This window comes from Vombatus ursinus, unplaced genomic scaffold, assembly GCF_900497805.2.
Source record: "Vombatus ursinus unplaced genomic scaffold, bare-nosed wombat genome assembly UNPS02012319.1, whole genome shotgun sequence".
Taxonomy (NCBI): Eukaryota; Metazoa; Chordata; class Mammalia; order Diprotodontia; family Vombatidae; genus Vombatus; species Vombatus ursinus.
This window is the reverse complement of record NW_020952097.1, coordinates 3,070,636-3,089,071: the sequence shown is the minus strand read 5'-3', so window position 1 is coordinate 3,089,071 and position 18,436 is coordinate 3,070,636. Positions and strand designations below refer to the sequence as shown.

Below are 18,436 nucleotides of genomic sequence, written 5' to 3'. Positions count from 1 at the left end.
GAAGGGGGCGGGAGTTGGGGAAAGGAGTGGACGTGGTGGAGGGGCGGTGTCTAGATGGAAAGAGAGGAGAGTGGACGAGGTTAACTATAGGGGCGGAGCAGGGACCTGCTCCAAGTTCTAGGCAAGTTCCGGTGTACCATTAGCCCCAAGTCTGTACTACCACTTTCGTTTTCCGTCTTCCTGCCGCTAAACCGCCTTTGGGCTTGCGATGGCAGCAGAGCCCCTTCCTCCTACAGAGTGATCCCTAAACAGGAGCCCCCAGACCTGGACACGGTCTCCCTTAAGTGTTTCTAAGGATACAGCCTTGACCCTTCCATCCCTTCTGTGGACTCATCCCTTCCAGAAACCCACAGACTCAGAGACAGGCCTCCTGAAATCACCCCAGGGTAAGTGCTAAGTCCTGTTTCCTGCCCGCTCCCCTGCTCCAGCACACGCACTCTTCCATGTTAGAGCTCATACTAATTTGTCCACCCCTCTCCCAGTTGACACTGACTCCCTTGAACTCAAAGGAAATGTGTCCCGCCTTTCAGAGGTCACTTGGGTATGTTCCTCTCCCCAGAGGACATATGGGTCAATTTTCCCCTGCCTCATTGCTCTTTATTTCCCTTGGGCATATGTAGCAGTTTGGCACTCCCAGTTCAGAAGAATGGCTCTCCAGGGATCCCATGGGTCAGCCCTACCTCTGTAACAGCTCCTGCAGGTATACTGTTGATTGGTAGGCAAGCAGGAATGTAAAGGGTCTTCTCCACGTGGGGGCTCAGGGGTGTCTTGCCAGAATAAAGCCAAGGAATACTTCTTGGTCTCAATGTACCTCCTGAACCTTCCCTTCCTTCCCTCCTTTGAGTCCCAGGGACTTCTGTGTTCTACTTTGTCACCACCCATTCTCTCATTAGGGTTGGATTCCTCCAAGGCCACTCGCTGAAGGGAATTCAAGTTACTAGCTTCAATTCACCCCTAGGTTATTCTAGTGAACCTCCATCTATCCCTGTTGCCTCCACTCCCACTTGTCTCCCCCTTCTAAAATGCTCTGCAATCTGGTTTCTGATGTCATTCTACTGAAACTGCTCTCTTCAAAGTTACCAATGTTCTTTTCATTGACAAATCTAATAACCTTTTCTCTATCCTTCTCCTTTATGTCTCTGCAGTCTTTGCCACTATCAATCACTCTCTTCTCCCTAATACTCCATTCTCCACCTGTATGTTAATGCCAGAAACATGTTTAAAACAGAATTCCTTACACTCTCCTCTCCATCTCTCCTGCACTCATCTCTTCTTCCAAATTCCTTATTTCTATTAAGTTTACATCTTCCTTCTATTTACTCAGGTTTGCAACCTCATAGTCATCTCTGAGTCTTTGTTTTCAAAACCTTGCCTTCCACATCCAGTCAGTTGCTGTTATCTGTTTTTTTTCTTCCTATTTATATCCCCAGAGTTTGGCACAGTACTTTATGCATAAAAGGGGCTTAATAAATGTCTCATTCATTCATTTATTCCTTGATATTTCTACCTTTACAGGACAATTTGAGGAGGGACAGAATATTTTCCGCTGGGGGATCAAAAAGATGGCACCTGAAATGGTTCTTGTAGAAAGAGAAGGATTACAGCCAATGTAGGGAGAATGTTCAAGGTGTAGGGGTACTGCCTGGGCAAATACACAGAGGTGAGAGATGGCATGAAGATTGAGGTGTGCTAATAGCACAGTTTGGTTGCATGGGTGTGTAAAGGAGCGTCATATGAAATAAGACTAGAATGGAAGGGTGGTGCTAGACTGTGGAGGACCTTGAATGCCAGGCAAAGAAATTTGTATTTTAGACAGTAGATGTCCTGAAAATTTTTTGAACAGAAATGTGATATGATCAGATCTGTGTATCGTTAGTCAGTGAACAAGCATAATGCCTGTTAAATGCCTGTGCTAAGTACCAAGGATATAGAGAAAGGCGAAGACAATCTCTACCCTCAAGGAGGTCACTTTCTAATGGGGGAGATAGTATGTAAATATCTAGGGACACACAAAATGTATTGACAGAGTGGATAGAAGGCATTCTTAGAGAGAAGTGGCACAGAAACTAACAGAGTTTTGTCAAGATAACTTGCTGGTCATAGCAAACACTCTTTTTCAACAATCAAAAAAGCATCTTTACCCATGGACATCACCAGGTGGTCAGTATAAAAATCAGATTAATTATATGCTTTACAGCCAGAGATGGAGAAGCTCTGTACAACTCTATGTAAGAACTGAAACTGACTGTGGTTCAGATCATGAGTTTCTTATTGTAAAATTCAGACTTAAACTTAAGAAAATAGGGAAAACCACCAAACTGTAGAGGTAGAGGTATAACCTAAGTAATATCCCTTATGAATATGAAGTGAAAGTGATAAGTAGATTTAAGGTATTATATCTGTTAAAGTGCCTGAAGAACTCTGAACAGAGTTTGCAATGTTGTATTGGAGACATCAACAACAACACAAAATATTAAAAGAAAAAGAAGAGCAAGAAAGCAAAGTGGCTGTCTGTTGAGGCTTTATAAATAGCTGATGCACTATAGGTGTTTGGCCCACAAATAGCCTTCAGAGCACCCTAAAAATGCTTTGGATTGTTGCTATCAGCATAAAACTGAATTTCATCTGCCTTCTTACTGAGCCAAGAGTCCTACATCTCTCTAAGATTCACTTGTACTTTATTTTTGATGGAATTAAATGCTGCCTTCTTAGAGATGGATGAACTATCCTGCTGGTAAATGCTGTGGAGTTCTCATTTTTCATTTAGCAGCTTCTGAATTTTCCCATCATTTTTATCAAACCAGTCTTGATGCTTGAGAGTGTTCTGACCCAGGTGAGCAAATGTAGTACAAATCAGTGAAAGTTGCCTAATCCTTTTCTGCTCCACTGTTGCCAACTGTGGGTTGACTCAACTTTCCTTCCAAGTCAGCAACAAACTATTCCCACTCAGAGAAGAGCTCTAATCTGTTGACATTAATTCTTCTGGTGCTCATTTTGCCTTGGAGCCGCTGCTTTTGTTGAATGTGAATATTCAGCTTGGAGAGGATAAATCTGTGATCAGTTCAGCACTCTGTGCCACACAATGCCTTCATCACTCTCACATCATGTCTGTCTCCTCTCCTTACAATCATATAGACTCTTAAATGCCAATGTTTGCTGTGAGAATTCATCTACAAAGTTTTATTGCAGTTAGGTAAATGGATGACAGTGTTAATGATGAGAAGGTTATGAGATGCACAAGTCTTCAGTAGTAAGCGACTGTTGCTGTTGCTGTTTCCAACTTCATGCCTCCTAGGACTCCCTCCTAAATCTGGTAGTCTGAGCCTACACTAACGTTAAAGTCATCCAGAATGATAAGCTTAAACTCTTTTTGGCACATTGATGATAAGGGTCTCCAGGTCTTCATAAAATTTTTTGTTGACCTTATCAGGTTCATCATGGTGGGAGCCTAGGCACTGATGATGGTGGTGTGACATTTTCCTGTAAGTGGCAATTGTATTGTTATGAGTCTGTTGTTCACTCCTTTTGGGAGGCAAACAAGCTTGTTGGCTAGATTAGTTTTGATTGCAAAATCTACACCAGCTTCACAGTGCTCCCCTTCACTACAGCCACATTGATTATGGATAAGGACATGATCCAAGAGAGATGGGCTAAATGCTTCCATAGCATTCTCAACAGACAGTCATTAATTCATGCTGAAGCCATTGACTATTTATCTCAGGGTGAAGTCAATCCCTCCATAGCTGAAGTTCCAACTGAAGAAGAGGTTTTGAATGCCATTAGACTCCTTTTGTGTGGCAAAGCACCTGGTGCTGATTCTATTCCAGCTGAGATTTACAAAGTAGGGGTCCATTGCCATTCAAAAGCTGACTGAAATTTTCTGGGTTATATGGAAAGAGGAGGTTATTCCCCAAAAGTTCAAGGATGCCTCCATTATCCATCTCTCTAAATTTAAAGGAAATAGATTGTCCTGTGATAATCATAAGAGGGTATTTCTCTTAGTCATTGCTGGCAAGATTCTTGCTGGAGTCCTCCTTAATAGGCTGCTCCTTCACCTGGAAGATGGTCACCTACCTGAGAGCCAGTGTGACTTTAGAAAGGGCTGAGGAATGGTCGACATGGTGTTTGCTGCTCGACAACTCCAGGAGCAGAACAGAGGTCTGTAAACAGCATTTGTAGATCTGACCAAGGCCTTTGATGCAGTCAGTCATGAGGCTTATGGAAAATTATGTCAAAATTTGATTGCCCAGAGAAGTTCATTGGCATTGTGCATCAATTTCATGATCACATGCTTGCCTAGGTTCTATATAATGGACAATGCTCTCATGCTTTCCCAGTCACCAATGGAGCAAAGCAAGCCTGTGTGCTTTCTCCCATGCTTTTTAGCATAATGTTTTCAGCCATGTTGTTAAATGCCTTCAGTGAGGACAAACATGGCATCAGGGTCAGCTACCAGACAAATAGTTGAAGAAAGATGAAAAGCAAAAGGAAAAAGAGAAAGGGAAAGATACAGACAACTCAATGCAGAATTCCAGAGAATAGCAATGAGAGATGAGGAGATTTTCTCAAATGAGGAATGCTAAGAAATAGAAGAAAACAACAGAAGAGAATGATGAACAAATCTCTTCAAAAAATTAGAGCTATCAAGGAAGTGTTTCTTGCAAAAATGGGCACGATAAAAGACAAAAATAGCAGGGACTTAACAGAAGCAGAAGAGGTTAAGAAGAAGAGGCAAGAATACACAGAAGAACTGGTGTGGTTATTGATCTAGAGCCTGGAAAATGAAGTCAAGTGGGCCTTAAGAAGCATTGATAACAAGAGTAATGGAAGTGACAGAATTTAAGCTGAGCTATTTAAAATCCTAAAAGAGAAAGCTGTTAACGTGCTGTATTCAATATGCTAGCAAAATTGGAAAATTTAACAGTAGCCACTGGATTGGAAAAGATCAGATTATGTACTGATCCTAAAGAAAGGCAATGTCAAAGAATGTTCAAATTATCACAAAATTGTACTCATTTTATGTGCAAGTAATGTTATGCTTGAGATTCTGCAAGGTGGGTTTCAGCAATGTGTGAACTGAGAATTACAAGAAGAGAAAGCTAGTTTTCAAAGAGGTAGAGGAACAAGAAAACAAATTGCCAACATTCACTGGATTATGGAGAAAACAAGGGATTTTCAGAAAACAATCTACTTCTGCTTCATTGACTACACTAAAGCCTTTGGTTGTGGGGATCACTACAAAATGTTGCAAGTCATCAAAGAGATGGGAAGTACCAGATCATTTTACTTGTCTCCTGAAGAAGATGTATGCTGGTCAAGAAGCAACAGTTAGAACTGAAGATGCTACGACTGATTGGTTTAAAATTGGAAAAGGAGTACAATAAGGCTGTATATTATCACCTTATTTATTTAACTTATATATAGAGTACATCATGTGAAATACCTGATTGGATGAATCAAAAGCCAAAAGACTGCTGGAAGGAATATCAACAATCTCAGATATGCAGATGATACCTCTCTGATGGCAGGAAGTGAAGAAGAGTTAAGAAACCTCTTGGTGAGGGTTAAAGAGGAGAGTGTAAAAGTCAGCTTGAAGCTTAACATAAAAAAACTAAGATCATGACAACTGGCTCCATTGCTTCCTGGATGATAGAGGGAGAAGGAATAGAAGCAGTGTCTGATTTTATGTTCTTGGGCTCAAAGATCAGTGCAGAGAGTAACTGCAGCCATGAAATTAAAAGATGCTTGTTCCGTGGAAGGAAAGCTATGGAAAATCTGGACAGCATACTAAAAAGCAGAGATAGCACCTTGCTGACAAAAGTTCATATGCTCAAAGATATAGTCTTTTTTTAGTAGCAATATATGACTATGAGAGTCATAATGTAAAGAAAGTTGAGCACTGCAGAATTGCTGCTTTAGAATTGTGTTGCTGGAGAAGAGTTTTGAGAGTCTCTTGGACAGTGAGAAGATCAAATCAACTAATGCTCAAAGAAATTAACTCTGACTCTTTACTGGAAAATCAAATACTGAAGCTGAAGCTTAAATACTTAGGCCACATAATTAGAAAACAGAACTTGTTGGAAAAGACCGTGATGATGGGAAAGATTGAAGGCAAAAGAAGAAGGCAATGGAAGAGGATGAAATGGATAGTGTCATGAAAGCAATGAACATGAGTATGGACAGACTTTGGAAGAAAGTGGAGAATAGAAGGGCCTGGCATGCCATGGTCCAAGGGGTCACAAAGACTAGGACATGGCTGAATGACTGAACAACAGGCAACAGAAGAGATGGAAATTCCAGTTGGAGTAGTGGGGATAGAATCTAGATTGCAAGGAGGAAGTAGGTGGTGAGGAAGTAGAGAAAGCAAGCATAGACTGTTCTTTCCAGCAGCTTACAAGTGAAAGAGGATGATCACTTTGAGCAATGACATGGTCAAGGGAAAGTGTTGTTACTTTTTATTTAATTGTTTTTCAATTATTGAGCATTTATTTTCTTTCTCTCTTTCTTACCTTCACTCCTCACCTGGGAGTGGGGAATAGGGGGAGTGGAGAAGAAAAAAAGCCCTTGGAACAAATAAGCAGAGTGAAGTAAACAAATTTCCAACTGGCGAAATCTAAAAATGTCTTAGTCTGCATTTTAGTCCATCACCACTCTATCAGAAAGTGGGTAACATTCTTTACCATTATTCCTCTTGAATCACAATTGATCAGAGCTCTTAAGTCTTGCAAAATTGTTCATTTTTACAAAATTGGTGTTATATATAAATGATTTTCTTGGTTCTGCTCAATTCATACAAGTCTTCCCAGGTTTCTATGAAACTATCAGTTTATTTCTTACATTATAATAGTATTCAATTACATTTATATAGTATAATTTGTTCAGTCACTCCCAAGTGGATGGGTATCCCCTTAGTTTCCAGTTTGGGGCTACAATGAAAACTGCTATAAATATTATTGTACATATAGGATTTCCTGTTTCTTTGATTTCTTTGGAGTATAGGCCTAGTAGTTGTAATGCCCTTTCAAAGGACATGCACAATTTAGTAAGTTTTGGGGCATATTTCCAAATTGGTTTCTAGAATGGTTGGATCAATTCAAGGCTTCACCAACAGTACATTAATGTGTTTGTCTTTCTGCAGCCCTTTCAATATTTGAATTTTCCTTTTTTGGCCAACTTTGACAATCTGATGGGTGTGAAATGGGATCTAAGAATTGCTTTAATTTGCATTTCTTTATTATTAATGATTTAGAGAATTTTCTTCATATGGCCTTAGGTAGCTTTGATATCTTCCTTTGAGAGCGGCTTGTTCATAGCTTTTGACTGCTTATCAGTTGGTGAATGGCTATCATAATCCCAGAGAGCTAATGTTGAAACATGCTGCCCACACGATAGAGAGGTGAAGGACTCAGAGTGAAGAATTAGATATACATATATTTTGGACATGACCAGTGTGGAAATTTGTTTTGCTTGACATACATGTTACAAACACAAATGTTTGTAACAGGGGTTTTGTTTTTCTATCATTCTCCAGTGCAGGAGGGAAAGGGAGAGACGGGGGATTTTTGTGGCTTGAAAAAATATTTTAATAGAAGAGAAGAAAAGCTTTAGAATAATTACTATGGGAAATGTAATAATCAATTGTAAATTTAAAAAAAGTATTGCTGTGCAGCAGTGGGGACCTATTTGGGTCTAGGTGGCACAAATTTTTACTGAAACCATTTAGCATGATTGTGTGACTTTCTTAAGCAATACTTAGCAATTCCTAAATAGGAATGGAAAAGGCAGATGGTAGTTGTGATCCAGTGTTGAGGATTAAATAGGTGAATGTCAGAAAGACATGTTTGTTAGACGGGTAGAGAATTTTAAGTGTAGAAATGGTTCTAAATGTTTTTGAGTTGATTAACCTTAGAGTTAAGTGTGTAAGTGAAGGGAAGTACTATCAGAACAAGGGTCATAGACTGGGAGAATGTAGAGGCATTCATGTTACAGGTTATGTTGAGGATGAAGAATAGGTCCACAAGGCAACAAGAGAGGTAGAAGGACAGGGTATTATAATCCGATGAGAGAATTCAGAGTTCATGAATTTGAAGGTGGAGCAATTTTAGGTAATGGTGAGACTAGTTGCATCTGTGCTGTTGACACCATGAGTCACATCCTGCCTGTCACATTTCCCAGGCTCAGGGCCCCTTCCCTAGTCCTGCTCCCATAGTCATCTCCTATATGTCTACTCTTCTTCTCCCTACATAACAGACACTTGTGTTTCAAAAACTACCACTCTGGCCTCTGATTTCCTTACACACACACACACACACACACACACACACACACGCACACACGTGCACACACATGGGCACCCAGTTCCCATTAGAGTGGAGCACAGAGGAATTTGGCCCACTCTGCCTAGCCTCCCCAGACTCTAAGCCAGGCACTTATGTAGTGGGGATGAAACAGTTCAGATCTGGGACTCAAGACACCTGGGTTTTGGTCACAGAGGTGCCCTTGTCTGGAAGGAGGTTGTCTTTTTCTCTTTGGGCCTCAAATTCTCTGTTGCCAAAATGTGTGACAGCTATGGAGATAGCATGGGAGGTGGGGCTAAAGAGGGATTGGGCAACATCATCTCAAAAAAGGCTTCAAACTCTAAGACACCATAGTCCTATGAGTGCTCCACAAACCAAAATAGATGGAGGCAATCAGAGCCTCTGAGAATTTTGTCTAGCTCTTCTAATGATAGGAAGGAAAAAAAAAGAAAGAAACATTTATTAAGCATTTACTATGTGCCAGGCCATGTGCTAAGCTTTCTATAAGGCCTAGGTATAGCGGTTGGTGGAAGGCGAAAGTAAAGACAAGGTATAATGGGAAAGAAGCCCAATTGTCAAATCCAATTTTTTGTTCTTTTTATTATTAATTTATTTTTAGTTTTCAACAATCACTTCCATAAGCTTTTGAGTTTTAAATTTTCCTTCCCCTCCCTCCACACCTTCCTCCCCAATACAGCATGCAATCTGATATGGGATTTACATATACATTCCTATTAAACTTATTTTCACATTAGTCATGTTGTAAGAAAGAATTAGAACCAATAGGAGGAAACACAAGAAAGAGGAAACAAAACAAAACAGAAGAAAAAAAAAGAGCAAATAGTATACTTCCATCTGCATTCAGACTCCATAGTTCTTTCTTTGGATGTGGATAGCATTTTGCATAAGAGACTTTTGGAGATCCTTGCATTTCTGAGAAGGGCTAACTCAATCAAACTTAGTCACTGCACAATGTGGCTGTTACTGTGTACAGTGTTCTCCTGGTTTTGCTCATTTCACTCATCATTAGTCCATACAAATCTTTCCAGGTTTTTCTGAAGTCTGCTTCTGATCATTTCTTATAGCACAATAGTATTCCATTACATTCATATACCACAACTTGTTCAGTCATTCCCCAATTGATGGGCATCCCCTCAATTTCCAATTCTTTGCCACCACAGAAGGAGCTGCTATCCATATTTTTGTAAATGTGGGTCCTTTCCCCATTTTTATGATCTATTTGGGATACAGCCCTAGAAGTGCTATTGCTGGGTCAAAGGCATGCACATTTTTATAGCCCTTCGGTCCTAGTTCCAAATTGCTCTCCAAAATGGTTGGATCAGTTCAAGACTCTACCAACAATGCATTAGTGTTTCAATTTTCCCACATCTTCTCCAACATTTATCGTGTTCCTGTTTTGTCTTGTTGGCCAATCTGATAGGTGTGATGTTGTACCTCAGAGTTGTTTCGACTTGCATGTCGCTAATCAATAGTGATTTAGAGCATTTTTTCATATGACTATAGATGGCTTTAATTTCTTCATCTGAAAACTACCTCTTCATATCCTTTGACCATTTATCAATTGGGGAAGTCAAATACATTTCTATATCTTTTTGTATTATCTCTGAATGACACTTGGAGACTCAAATTCTCACAGAATGAAACTAATCTATGAATTCTGGTCTGGGAAGACTGGAATCCCAGTAGTGTTGCGGTCTGAGAGGTTGAGACCCCTCAAAGACTGGTGTACAGGACGGGGTCATCTGGAATGAATTCACAGACTCAAGCATTCTTTAAGTCAAGGTGGCAAAGATTTGTTGTTATGCTTTTCAGTGGGCAAGGATTCTTAAGGAACCTGCAAGAGACTGAGGATGGAGCTAGGCTTTATATGGAAAAGGGCATGGGAAAGGAATCCCAGGGACACTGATGAGGTAATCTAAAGGTGTAGGTGCCTTTGGGAGCTATGGATGAGAAAGTACAGGGAGTATACCAGACAGGGAGGGAGATGACAGAGAAATGGATCTTGGGAGTCTGGCAGGAAGAAGAGTCCTTGGGCTGGCCAAGGACAAAACTCCTTGGGCTGGGCAAGGCACCTCTCTCCCTCTGTCTTGATGAGAGAATGCTGTGCAACAAGGGAAAGCTTTCTCACAAGACTGGAACTTACTAAGGAATTGGGAGACTTCCAGAGACATGATCTAAGGGCTGTGGCCTGAGCAGCCCAGAACTCTCTCACTCAGCTTTGTATAGCTGCACCAGGGAAAGAGATAAGGTCATGCTGGGGCCCAGGCATGAATAACTGCTAGACTCAGTGTCCTTGGGCTGAGGAGTGGTTGTCAGAGACAGTGTTTCTGACGCTAGAGAGAAATTGGGGTCCAAGTACAAGCACAAGCACCCAAGCACCCCATCAGTAGGACATGCCATATATGTCTGCGGAGCAAGCAGTAAGAGTTTCTCACCTAAAGGACATATGTGGCCAGTGCACATCTAAGGGCAGCTCACATCTCCTTTGCCACACACAAGTCCACTGATGTCTTCTGCTGGCATCATCATACTGTGTTTCTTGGGCCTGCTCTTGAGTTTCCTTTCAAGATGTGCAGTCTCTCTCTTCTGGGCATGGAGTCTCTGCTGGGCATCCCTACTAACTGATCTCATGATCATTGTTGGTCATTAAAAGGCAAAGCTCCATTGGCCCCAAGACTTTGAACTATTGGTCTATCTTCTGACTTTATCTAGTGTTCTTAGCTGAAGTACTCCTTCCTTATTGGAGAAGGGGACTCCATCATTGTTCCTTTCATTTAAAGTCCAAAGGCCTTTGCTGTTTATTTGGAAGAAGGCAAAACCTCTAATAAGTCCAGTCACTGGACCAAGGGGAAAAGCCATTGATGGGCTCATTCTACTTCCCCCTATTTCCTTTTAGGAAGGATCTGCCTATTTCCCAGAGTCTTGGCTAAGAACAAAATTTGCAGGAGAACCCTCCCTCAAAGCAGAAAACTCTTTGGAATAGAAAACCAAAACCACTTTAGTCCACTAATGTTCTCAGGACAACATCTGTTTTTTTCTTAGCAAACAAGGGTTGCATTTATGCCAAAGACTTGACTCTAGCATTAGATCAGAAAGTCCTTGTCACTCTCTGTTTAATTACCAATTGTTTGCTTATTTCCCTTATTGAGAAATTAGGCAACCCCAGAGGAAAGAGCTCAGGGCAAATTGCTATGGCAGGTAAAGGATGGGGATTGGTTCAGGTCTTTAAACCCTATATTCTCATCATGTAGGGCCAAGCTAGTCATTGTACTAGATCTATTTACTTTGACTTAATATTGGCAATTGGCTATATCTGGTAAGTGTCTGGGGCCAAATTTGAATTCAGGTCTTCCTGCCTCCAGGTCCAAGTTCTATAAACCTAGCTGTTTCTGATCCATTTTTACAGCTTCCCAGTGCATGGAGAGAAGACATACCTAAATTACCCTTCATAATGAATGAATGAATGAATCGGAAGTGGTGGATAGGGTTGCCCAGCAACTAATTAGAAATGGGACTTGCACCAGTTTCCTTCCCATTGTTTTCCATGGTTACTTAAAAAGAAAAAATACTCCTAATGAGTGGAGGGGATTTGAGATATAGAATATCTCAGATACTACCTGAGATAGTAGGGAGATAAGAAGGAGACTCCTGTCCAAGGGTAGGAGTAGTTCCACTTATACAAAAGTAGAGAGGACAGGTAAAAGAGAGTGACAACCTTGCCCAAACCAGCAAAGACTCCACTTGGACCACACCACCACTCCACTGCCATAATTTGCACTCCCTACAAGATCAGTCAACCTTCTTTTCAGTCATAGATGCTTCTTTTCTTTTCTTCTTTTTTTCCAAATTTTATTTTGGAATAAAACACCATGAAAAGAGAAAGGAACATATCATAACCTTAAATTTTGAAACTTAAATTCAAAGTAAGAAAAAAAAGCATGTGATGTGCACAGCAGAAGATAAGAGAAGATTCAAAATATATAACAATAAATTTCCATATCAGGAAAACCTGTAATACACATTATGTTGAGTTGTCCATCATTCCTTTGCTTCCTTGTAAGTTTTTTTTGTTCTCTGCGGTACACTCTTCACTTTGTTCTTTTTTCCCCTTTCTTTCCCCCAGCTATATACACACACACACACATACATACATGCATATGTATGTAGTTATATACTTTCCCCAACAAATTCTACTCCTGATCTTTGTTTCTATGTTTGTGCATATCTCTTATTTCCTATCCCTCCTGACTCTTCTTTACTTCTATCTGCTGCCCTGCCCTCCTGTTGCTAAGCCCCTATCCTCCCAAGTTCATAAATCTAAACACAATTCTATACTCCACTTTTACCTATTCCTTCACCCTCCTTGCTAGAAATTCCTCCCTCATCCTTTCCCTCCTTCCTATCCCCTTACCATGTTATTTGTTCTCCATTTAGAAGACTTTTATACTCTTCTAGATATATATGTATTGTTCCCTCTTTAACCCTTTCCCGATGAAAGTAGGTTACCAGAACTACCCACCCTCCTCCTCCATCTAATTCCTTTATGTAGTTTCCTCCTCTCGATGGCCATTTGTATGCAGTAAATACTCTTTTCAGCTATTCCTATACCATTTTACTTTTAATGACATTCTTAGACATACATTTTATATACATAAAAGGTAAATAGTTTGTCCACCACTGAGTTACTGAGTTGGACTTTGTTATGTTTCTCTTGGCTCTTGTATGTCAATACTCTATTAAGTTTTATTCTATTAAGTTCAGGTATTTTTTTTTAAACAAAGTCCTGAAAGTCTGACAGTTGATCAAATGTCCATTTTTTTTTCATTCAGAATTATGCTGAACTTTGCTGGGTATGGTGTTTTTGGCCAGAGCCCCAGTTCTTTTGCTCTTTGATATATAGTGTTCCAAGACCTGTGGTCCTTTAGGGTCACCCTTGCTAAGTCTTGTGTGATTCTAATTGTGGCACTGCCATATATAAGTTGTTTTCTTCTTGTTGCTCTTTATTATTTTATCAGTGAGCTGGGGGTTTCTGAATTTAGCTATAATGTTCCTATGAGTTTTCCTTATAGGGTCTCTTTCACATGATGATCAGTGGATTTTTTTTTCTATTTCTACTTTCCCCTCTTGTTCTAATGCTTCAGGACAATTTTTTTCACATATTTCTTATATTATAGTATCAAGATTCTCTTCTTGGTTATAGCTTTCAGGTACTCTGATTATTTTCATGTTTTCTCTTCTTGATCTGTTCTCCAGATCAGTTGTTTTTCTTGTAAGATGTTTCACTTTCTCTTCTATTTTTTCCATTCTGCATATTTTGTTTTATTATTTCTTGGTCCCTTTTAACTTTGCTGGCTTCCCCTAACACTTCTAATTTTCAAGGTGTCATTTTCTTCCTTAAGATTCTGGATCTCCTTTTCTAATTGGTTGACTTTCTTTTCATAGTTTTCTTGTTTTCTTGGATTGTCTTTATTTATTTATTTATTTATTTATTTAAGTTTTTCCTCAATCTCTGTCATTTGATTTATAAAGTCCCTATTAAATTCTTCTGTAAGTTCTTTTTGGGCAGGTGACCATTTGACATTACTCTTTGGTGTAGAAGAGAGTTTCTTTATTTCAATATCCTTTTCTTTATTCAATATCCTAGTTCAATATCCTATCTTTATTTCAATATCATTTTCTATGGTTGGATTCCTTGTCCTTTGCTTGTGCATTTTTGGTGGTAGTAACTTAATTTTTGTAATCATCTCTAGTTCTGGAGTATGGGAGATAGTGCCTCTTGCCTCAGATCTTCAGTTCTCCCCTCTAGACTGGAATCAAAGTCAAACTTCCAGCCTCCTGTAAGTGTAAGTGCCCACAGGCAGGACCATACCACCCCACTGCTTTTATACTCACCAGGCATGTACTGGTTCCTTCTCATCCCCTGCTCTCTGCAGCACAGCTGCATCTGGTGTTCCTTGTCAGCAGAGAGTCCCTTGATCTTCCCTGGCTCAGACACCCAACTCACCTCTCAGTCCCAGAGGTAAAAGTTTCTTTGGCTGGGGCAGCCTCTCAACCTTGGTAATCCCAGAGTTTGTGGCTTGTTGTTAAAGAGGACCCTAGCCTAGAAGTGTTTACTTTTCACAGGGACTGGACCTTGTCCTGAGCTTTTCTTCAAATATCTGATTATCCTAGAAAGGCCCATGTTGTGCCCCTATTCTTATTTATTTTTACCCACTCTTTGTTCACCCTGAGGTGCTATTTTAACTCTTTTGTTGGGGGAAAATCTTGAGAGCCTGTAATTTTCTGACTTACTCTGCCATCTTCCCAGAATCCTCTCTCCACAGATGTTTCTTTTGCATGGCATTTTTTACATTACTTCTACATAATTCCTCATTTTTAATGCACTGATCACATCCCTAGCCACCCCCATGTGCTTCTCCATTAACCTTTGGGTAATGCTTAACCTCAGTGTTTCAGAGACTTATTCCACGACTTGCTGTCAAACAATATCATGAAAGGTATATTACTATTTTAAAAGAAAATTGGGCTTTCATTTATTTATTTATTTATTTAATTTTTTGGGGGGCTTTCATTGAAGGGAGAAGTTTGAAATCACTGGAATGTAAGGTCTTTAAAGGCATACTGTTTCCTTTTTTTCTTTGCATCACTAGTACCAAGCACAGTGCTTGGCATCTCTCAAGTACAGCAGATTTCCTTGAGGAAAGAATAGGACAGGGATCAGCAGGAGAACTGGATTTCTAAACGTGACTCATTACAGACCAGCTGAATTTCTGAACAAAGTTCAGAGACAAAGAACCACAACTTAGGCAGTTACAGAACAGAGTGAAATCAAATATAAAATACAAATGTTTGCTTTTCTTATACCATTTACGTAAGACATTGACAGATAGGAGGAAATACATTTATCAAATCAAATTCATGAAAGGGTAATTGAGGAAGCCATACAGATTAATTTAGGTGATAGAATATACGATACTTGGGAGTTCTGCAACTCAGAAGCAAGATAAAATCTAAGATTAACCATGGGGAAAATGATTTTACTCAACATGTCCATCTTGGCAATTTCTTAGGGCTGTAAGTATTAGGAATTCAGCAACATGCTGCTCCCCTCTGCCTGTACTTGTGGCTTTGGTGGTCATTGTTCAAGTCTGTGCCTTCTTTTTCTCACTTTGCTCTCCTTTTCTTTGGCCTTTTTCTTATTTCTTCCTCCAATCAGAAATCAAGCCACTGTATACATAGACAAAGATCTCAGGGCTCATAGATCTCTCAACCAATTATGAGTCACTTTTCCCCAAGTGCACAGGAAAGAGAGGGAGTGGGGGATGCTGTTAGAATCCCAGGAATAGAGAATATATCTTGGGGCCAGCTCTGGGATGAGTAAGTATGTGGCCTGAGTTTTGGGTGAGTTCGTAAGGAGACTCTTTCCTTTACTCTCAATGTCACATTTTGCTCCTTGGTCCCTGGGTAGAAAAATCAGGAGGGAGAACTAGCAACAGAGCATCCTGTCTTCCTCCTAAAGGCGGTCCTGGGACACCAGAGCCTCCACCCACACCTGGTTAACAGGGGGAACCTCAGACTGAATAATTCCCTTCTTGATTTTTTTTCTTTCCTAGATACCTCCACTATTCTTGGGTTTTTACCTACCTAAAATGTTCCTTCATATGAATGTATCTCTTTGTACATAGGGCAGAAGAGATGAATATAAGTTGGAGTGGATGGGGCATCCTTAAGGGGTCCTCGGGCTCCTCCCTCCATAAAGGAAATATGGTATCATTTCAAGGTGAGTGATCAACCACCCCCCACCTCACAAGGTCATTTCCACCTCTTTGATACCACCACTTTCCTTGTCATAATGACAGTATGGTATCTTTGTTATATTAAAACTCCTTTATGTCCTTATCATAGCTACTATGTCCTTACCAGAGCTAACTCCTATATTCTTACCACAGTCATAGCCCTCCTGTATATACACTGGTCCTCCTATGTCACAGCAAGTCAGTGGGCCCTTGTGTTCTTGTCACAGACATTGTCCCACTTCCCTATCACTAATGCTTCTTCCTCCTTCCTTGTTTTCTCTCACAGATGTGATGGAGATTCTCTATCCTTTAGGAGCCTGTCTCTGTAATTCTCTCATTGCCTTCTTCCTCCTCCTCATGATGCCCAAAATGACCTTAGGTAAGTGTTTGCTTCTGTGTATTTTGTTTCTTCTGGCCTGGAACAGGAACTCTGAAGGCTGACAGTTGAATCTATAGAGATTCTGTCCTGCCCTGCTCTTCATGTTCTCCCAAGTCATTCACCTGATATTCTCCTAGTCCTTCCTCGGGATTTTCTCAACTTCCCTATTGTCTCCCTCCTAGGGTTTTTTCATTATCCTCATAATTTATCTCTTTCTTCTTTACCTCTTTCTCTCTTTCTCTTTCTCTCTCTCTGTCTCTCTCTTTCTCTCTCTCTTCCTCTTTCTTTCTGAAATCTTCCACGATACTTCCTCATTCCCTATCCTACTTCAAGGTTCCTTCCTTTTGTTCCTTTTACATACTGAAAACTAACCCCATCTGCCCTCTGCTTTTCTCCTTTTTGACCTCTTTCTGCCTGATTGAACAGGGCAGTTCTCAGTGATTGGACCTGCAGGACCCATCCAGGCCTCACTTGGGGGAGAGGCAGAGTTACCATGTTACCTGTCCCCACGTCAGAATGCTCAGCACATGGAGGTGGTCTGGTTCCATTCCACTTGGGTGGTACATCTCTATCAAGATGGAGAAGATCAGTTTGGAGACCAGGACCCTGATTACCGAGGGAGGACGGAATTGGTGAGAGATGCTATCACAAGTGGGAATGTCACCCTGAAGATACTGAATGTGAGATTCTCAGATGCAGGAAAGTACATGTGTCTCATTGCAGATGGTTTTCACCAAGAGCAAGCTGAAATGGAGCTGAAGGTCTCAGGTGAAGAGCTAGGCCCTGGACTGGGCATGTTCATGTGCATATATGGATGGGTGGGTGGGGACTTCCTTACCAGTTCTGTGATTCTTGGAATCACAGGATGTCCTGGTTGAAAGAGATCTCCCAGGCCATCTGCTCCAATACCTTTCTGAATAAGAAATGTCTTTCTACATACCCAGCAGGTACCTATTTTCATTTGGCCTGTATTCTTGGCCCCTCACCTAGTGCCTTGTGAATGGAAGATAATTAATGAATGTTTGTTGAATTTAATAGAGCTTCTAGACTTTACTTAAAGACTTCTAATGAGAAGTCATGCTACTTTCCTAGGAGAGGCAGCCCTTTCTACTTCTGGATAAATTTCATCATTGAGAAGTTTTTGCTGACATCAAACTTAAATCATCTTCTCTGCAGTTTTCACCCATTGCTACTAGCTCTGTTCCAGAGGGACAATCAGAACAGTCTAATCCATTTTCCAAAGCCTAGTTCTTCAAATCTGCAAACAATTTTCATTCCCTGCCTAAGTCTTGTCTTCTCCAGGCTATGACAATCACCAAACTGGAAGAATGAGGGTGCTAAACTTTACCAGTTTTGTTTTTGGCATAATCTTAAAGCTGTTTGACTTCTGGCAAATCTTTGCAAGGGCTCTAGCCCCCAGACACCCTGATAGTGTCTTTTGAAGTTCACAAGATTGTACCCATCTCCGCCAGAGACAGAAGCAATAACACAGCCAGATCTTCTCAGTTTCAAGCTAGCTCTGAGTGAAAAACAACCCCAAATCCCTGTGGCACCAAGAGGCCCACAGCAGGTCTTTCTTTTTCTGCAACACTGGTTGCAAAAGGGCAAATTTAGGCTTAATGTGTGGAAAAACTTCCTAACAAGTAGAGCAATACCAGCATGAAAGGGGCCCTATGGGAGGTAGTGAACTACCCTTTCCTGTGAGTCTTTAAACAAAGACTGGATGATCACTTGTAGGGAGTCTTAGAGGAGATTCTGATTCAGGTGTGTGTTGAACAAGACTGGCCTCTGAGTTACTTCTTATCTCTGAGATCCTCTGAGTATAAACCTATCCCCAAAATACACAAAATTGGCCCCCTATCCCACTTGTACTCCATGGTGTCCTCATTAATACAGCCTAATGTTGTATCTCCCAAATGGGGCTAACTCCAGGTGATGTGGCC

General features: G+C 40.6%; 1 protein-coding gene and 1 pseudogene across 1 annotated transcript in view; both read left to right on the top strand.

The window, feature by feature from the left end:
• LOC114039756 overlaps positions 1–18,436 on the top strand; it is a 201,755-nt pseudogene that overhangs the window by 59,448 nt on the left and 123,871 nt on the right.
• The window catches only part of LOC114039753 (myelin-oligodendrocyte glycoprotein-like), a 34,053-nt gene continuing 15,779 nt past the window's right edge, over positions 163–18,436 (top strand). Inside the window, exons 1-4 of the mRNA XM_027857593.1 lie at positions 163–386; positions 16,004–16,098; positions 16,401–16,493; positions 16,920–17,261. Of these exons, the coding sequence (XP_027713394.1) occupies positions 16,014–16,098; positions 16,401–16,493; positions 16,920–17,261 (520 nt within the window). The 5' untranslated portion in view covers positions 163–386; positions 16,004–16,013. The remainder of the gene's footprint in view (positions 387–16,003; positions 16,099–16,400; positions 16,494–16,919; positions 17,262–18,436) is intronic.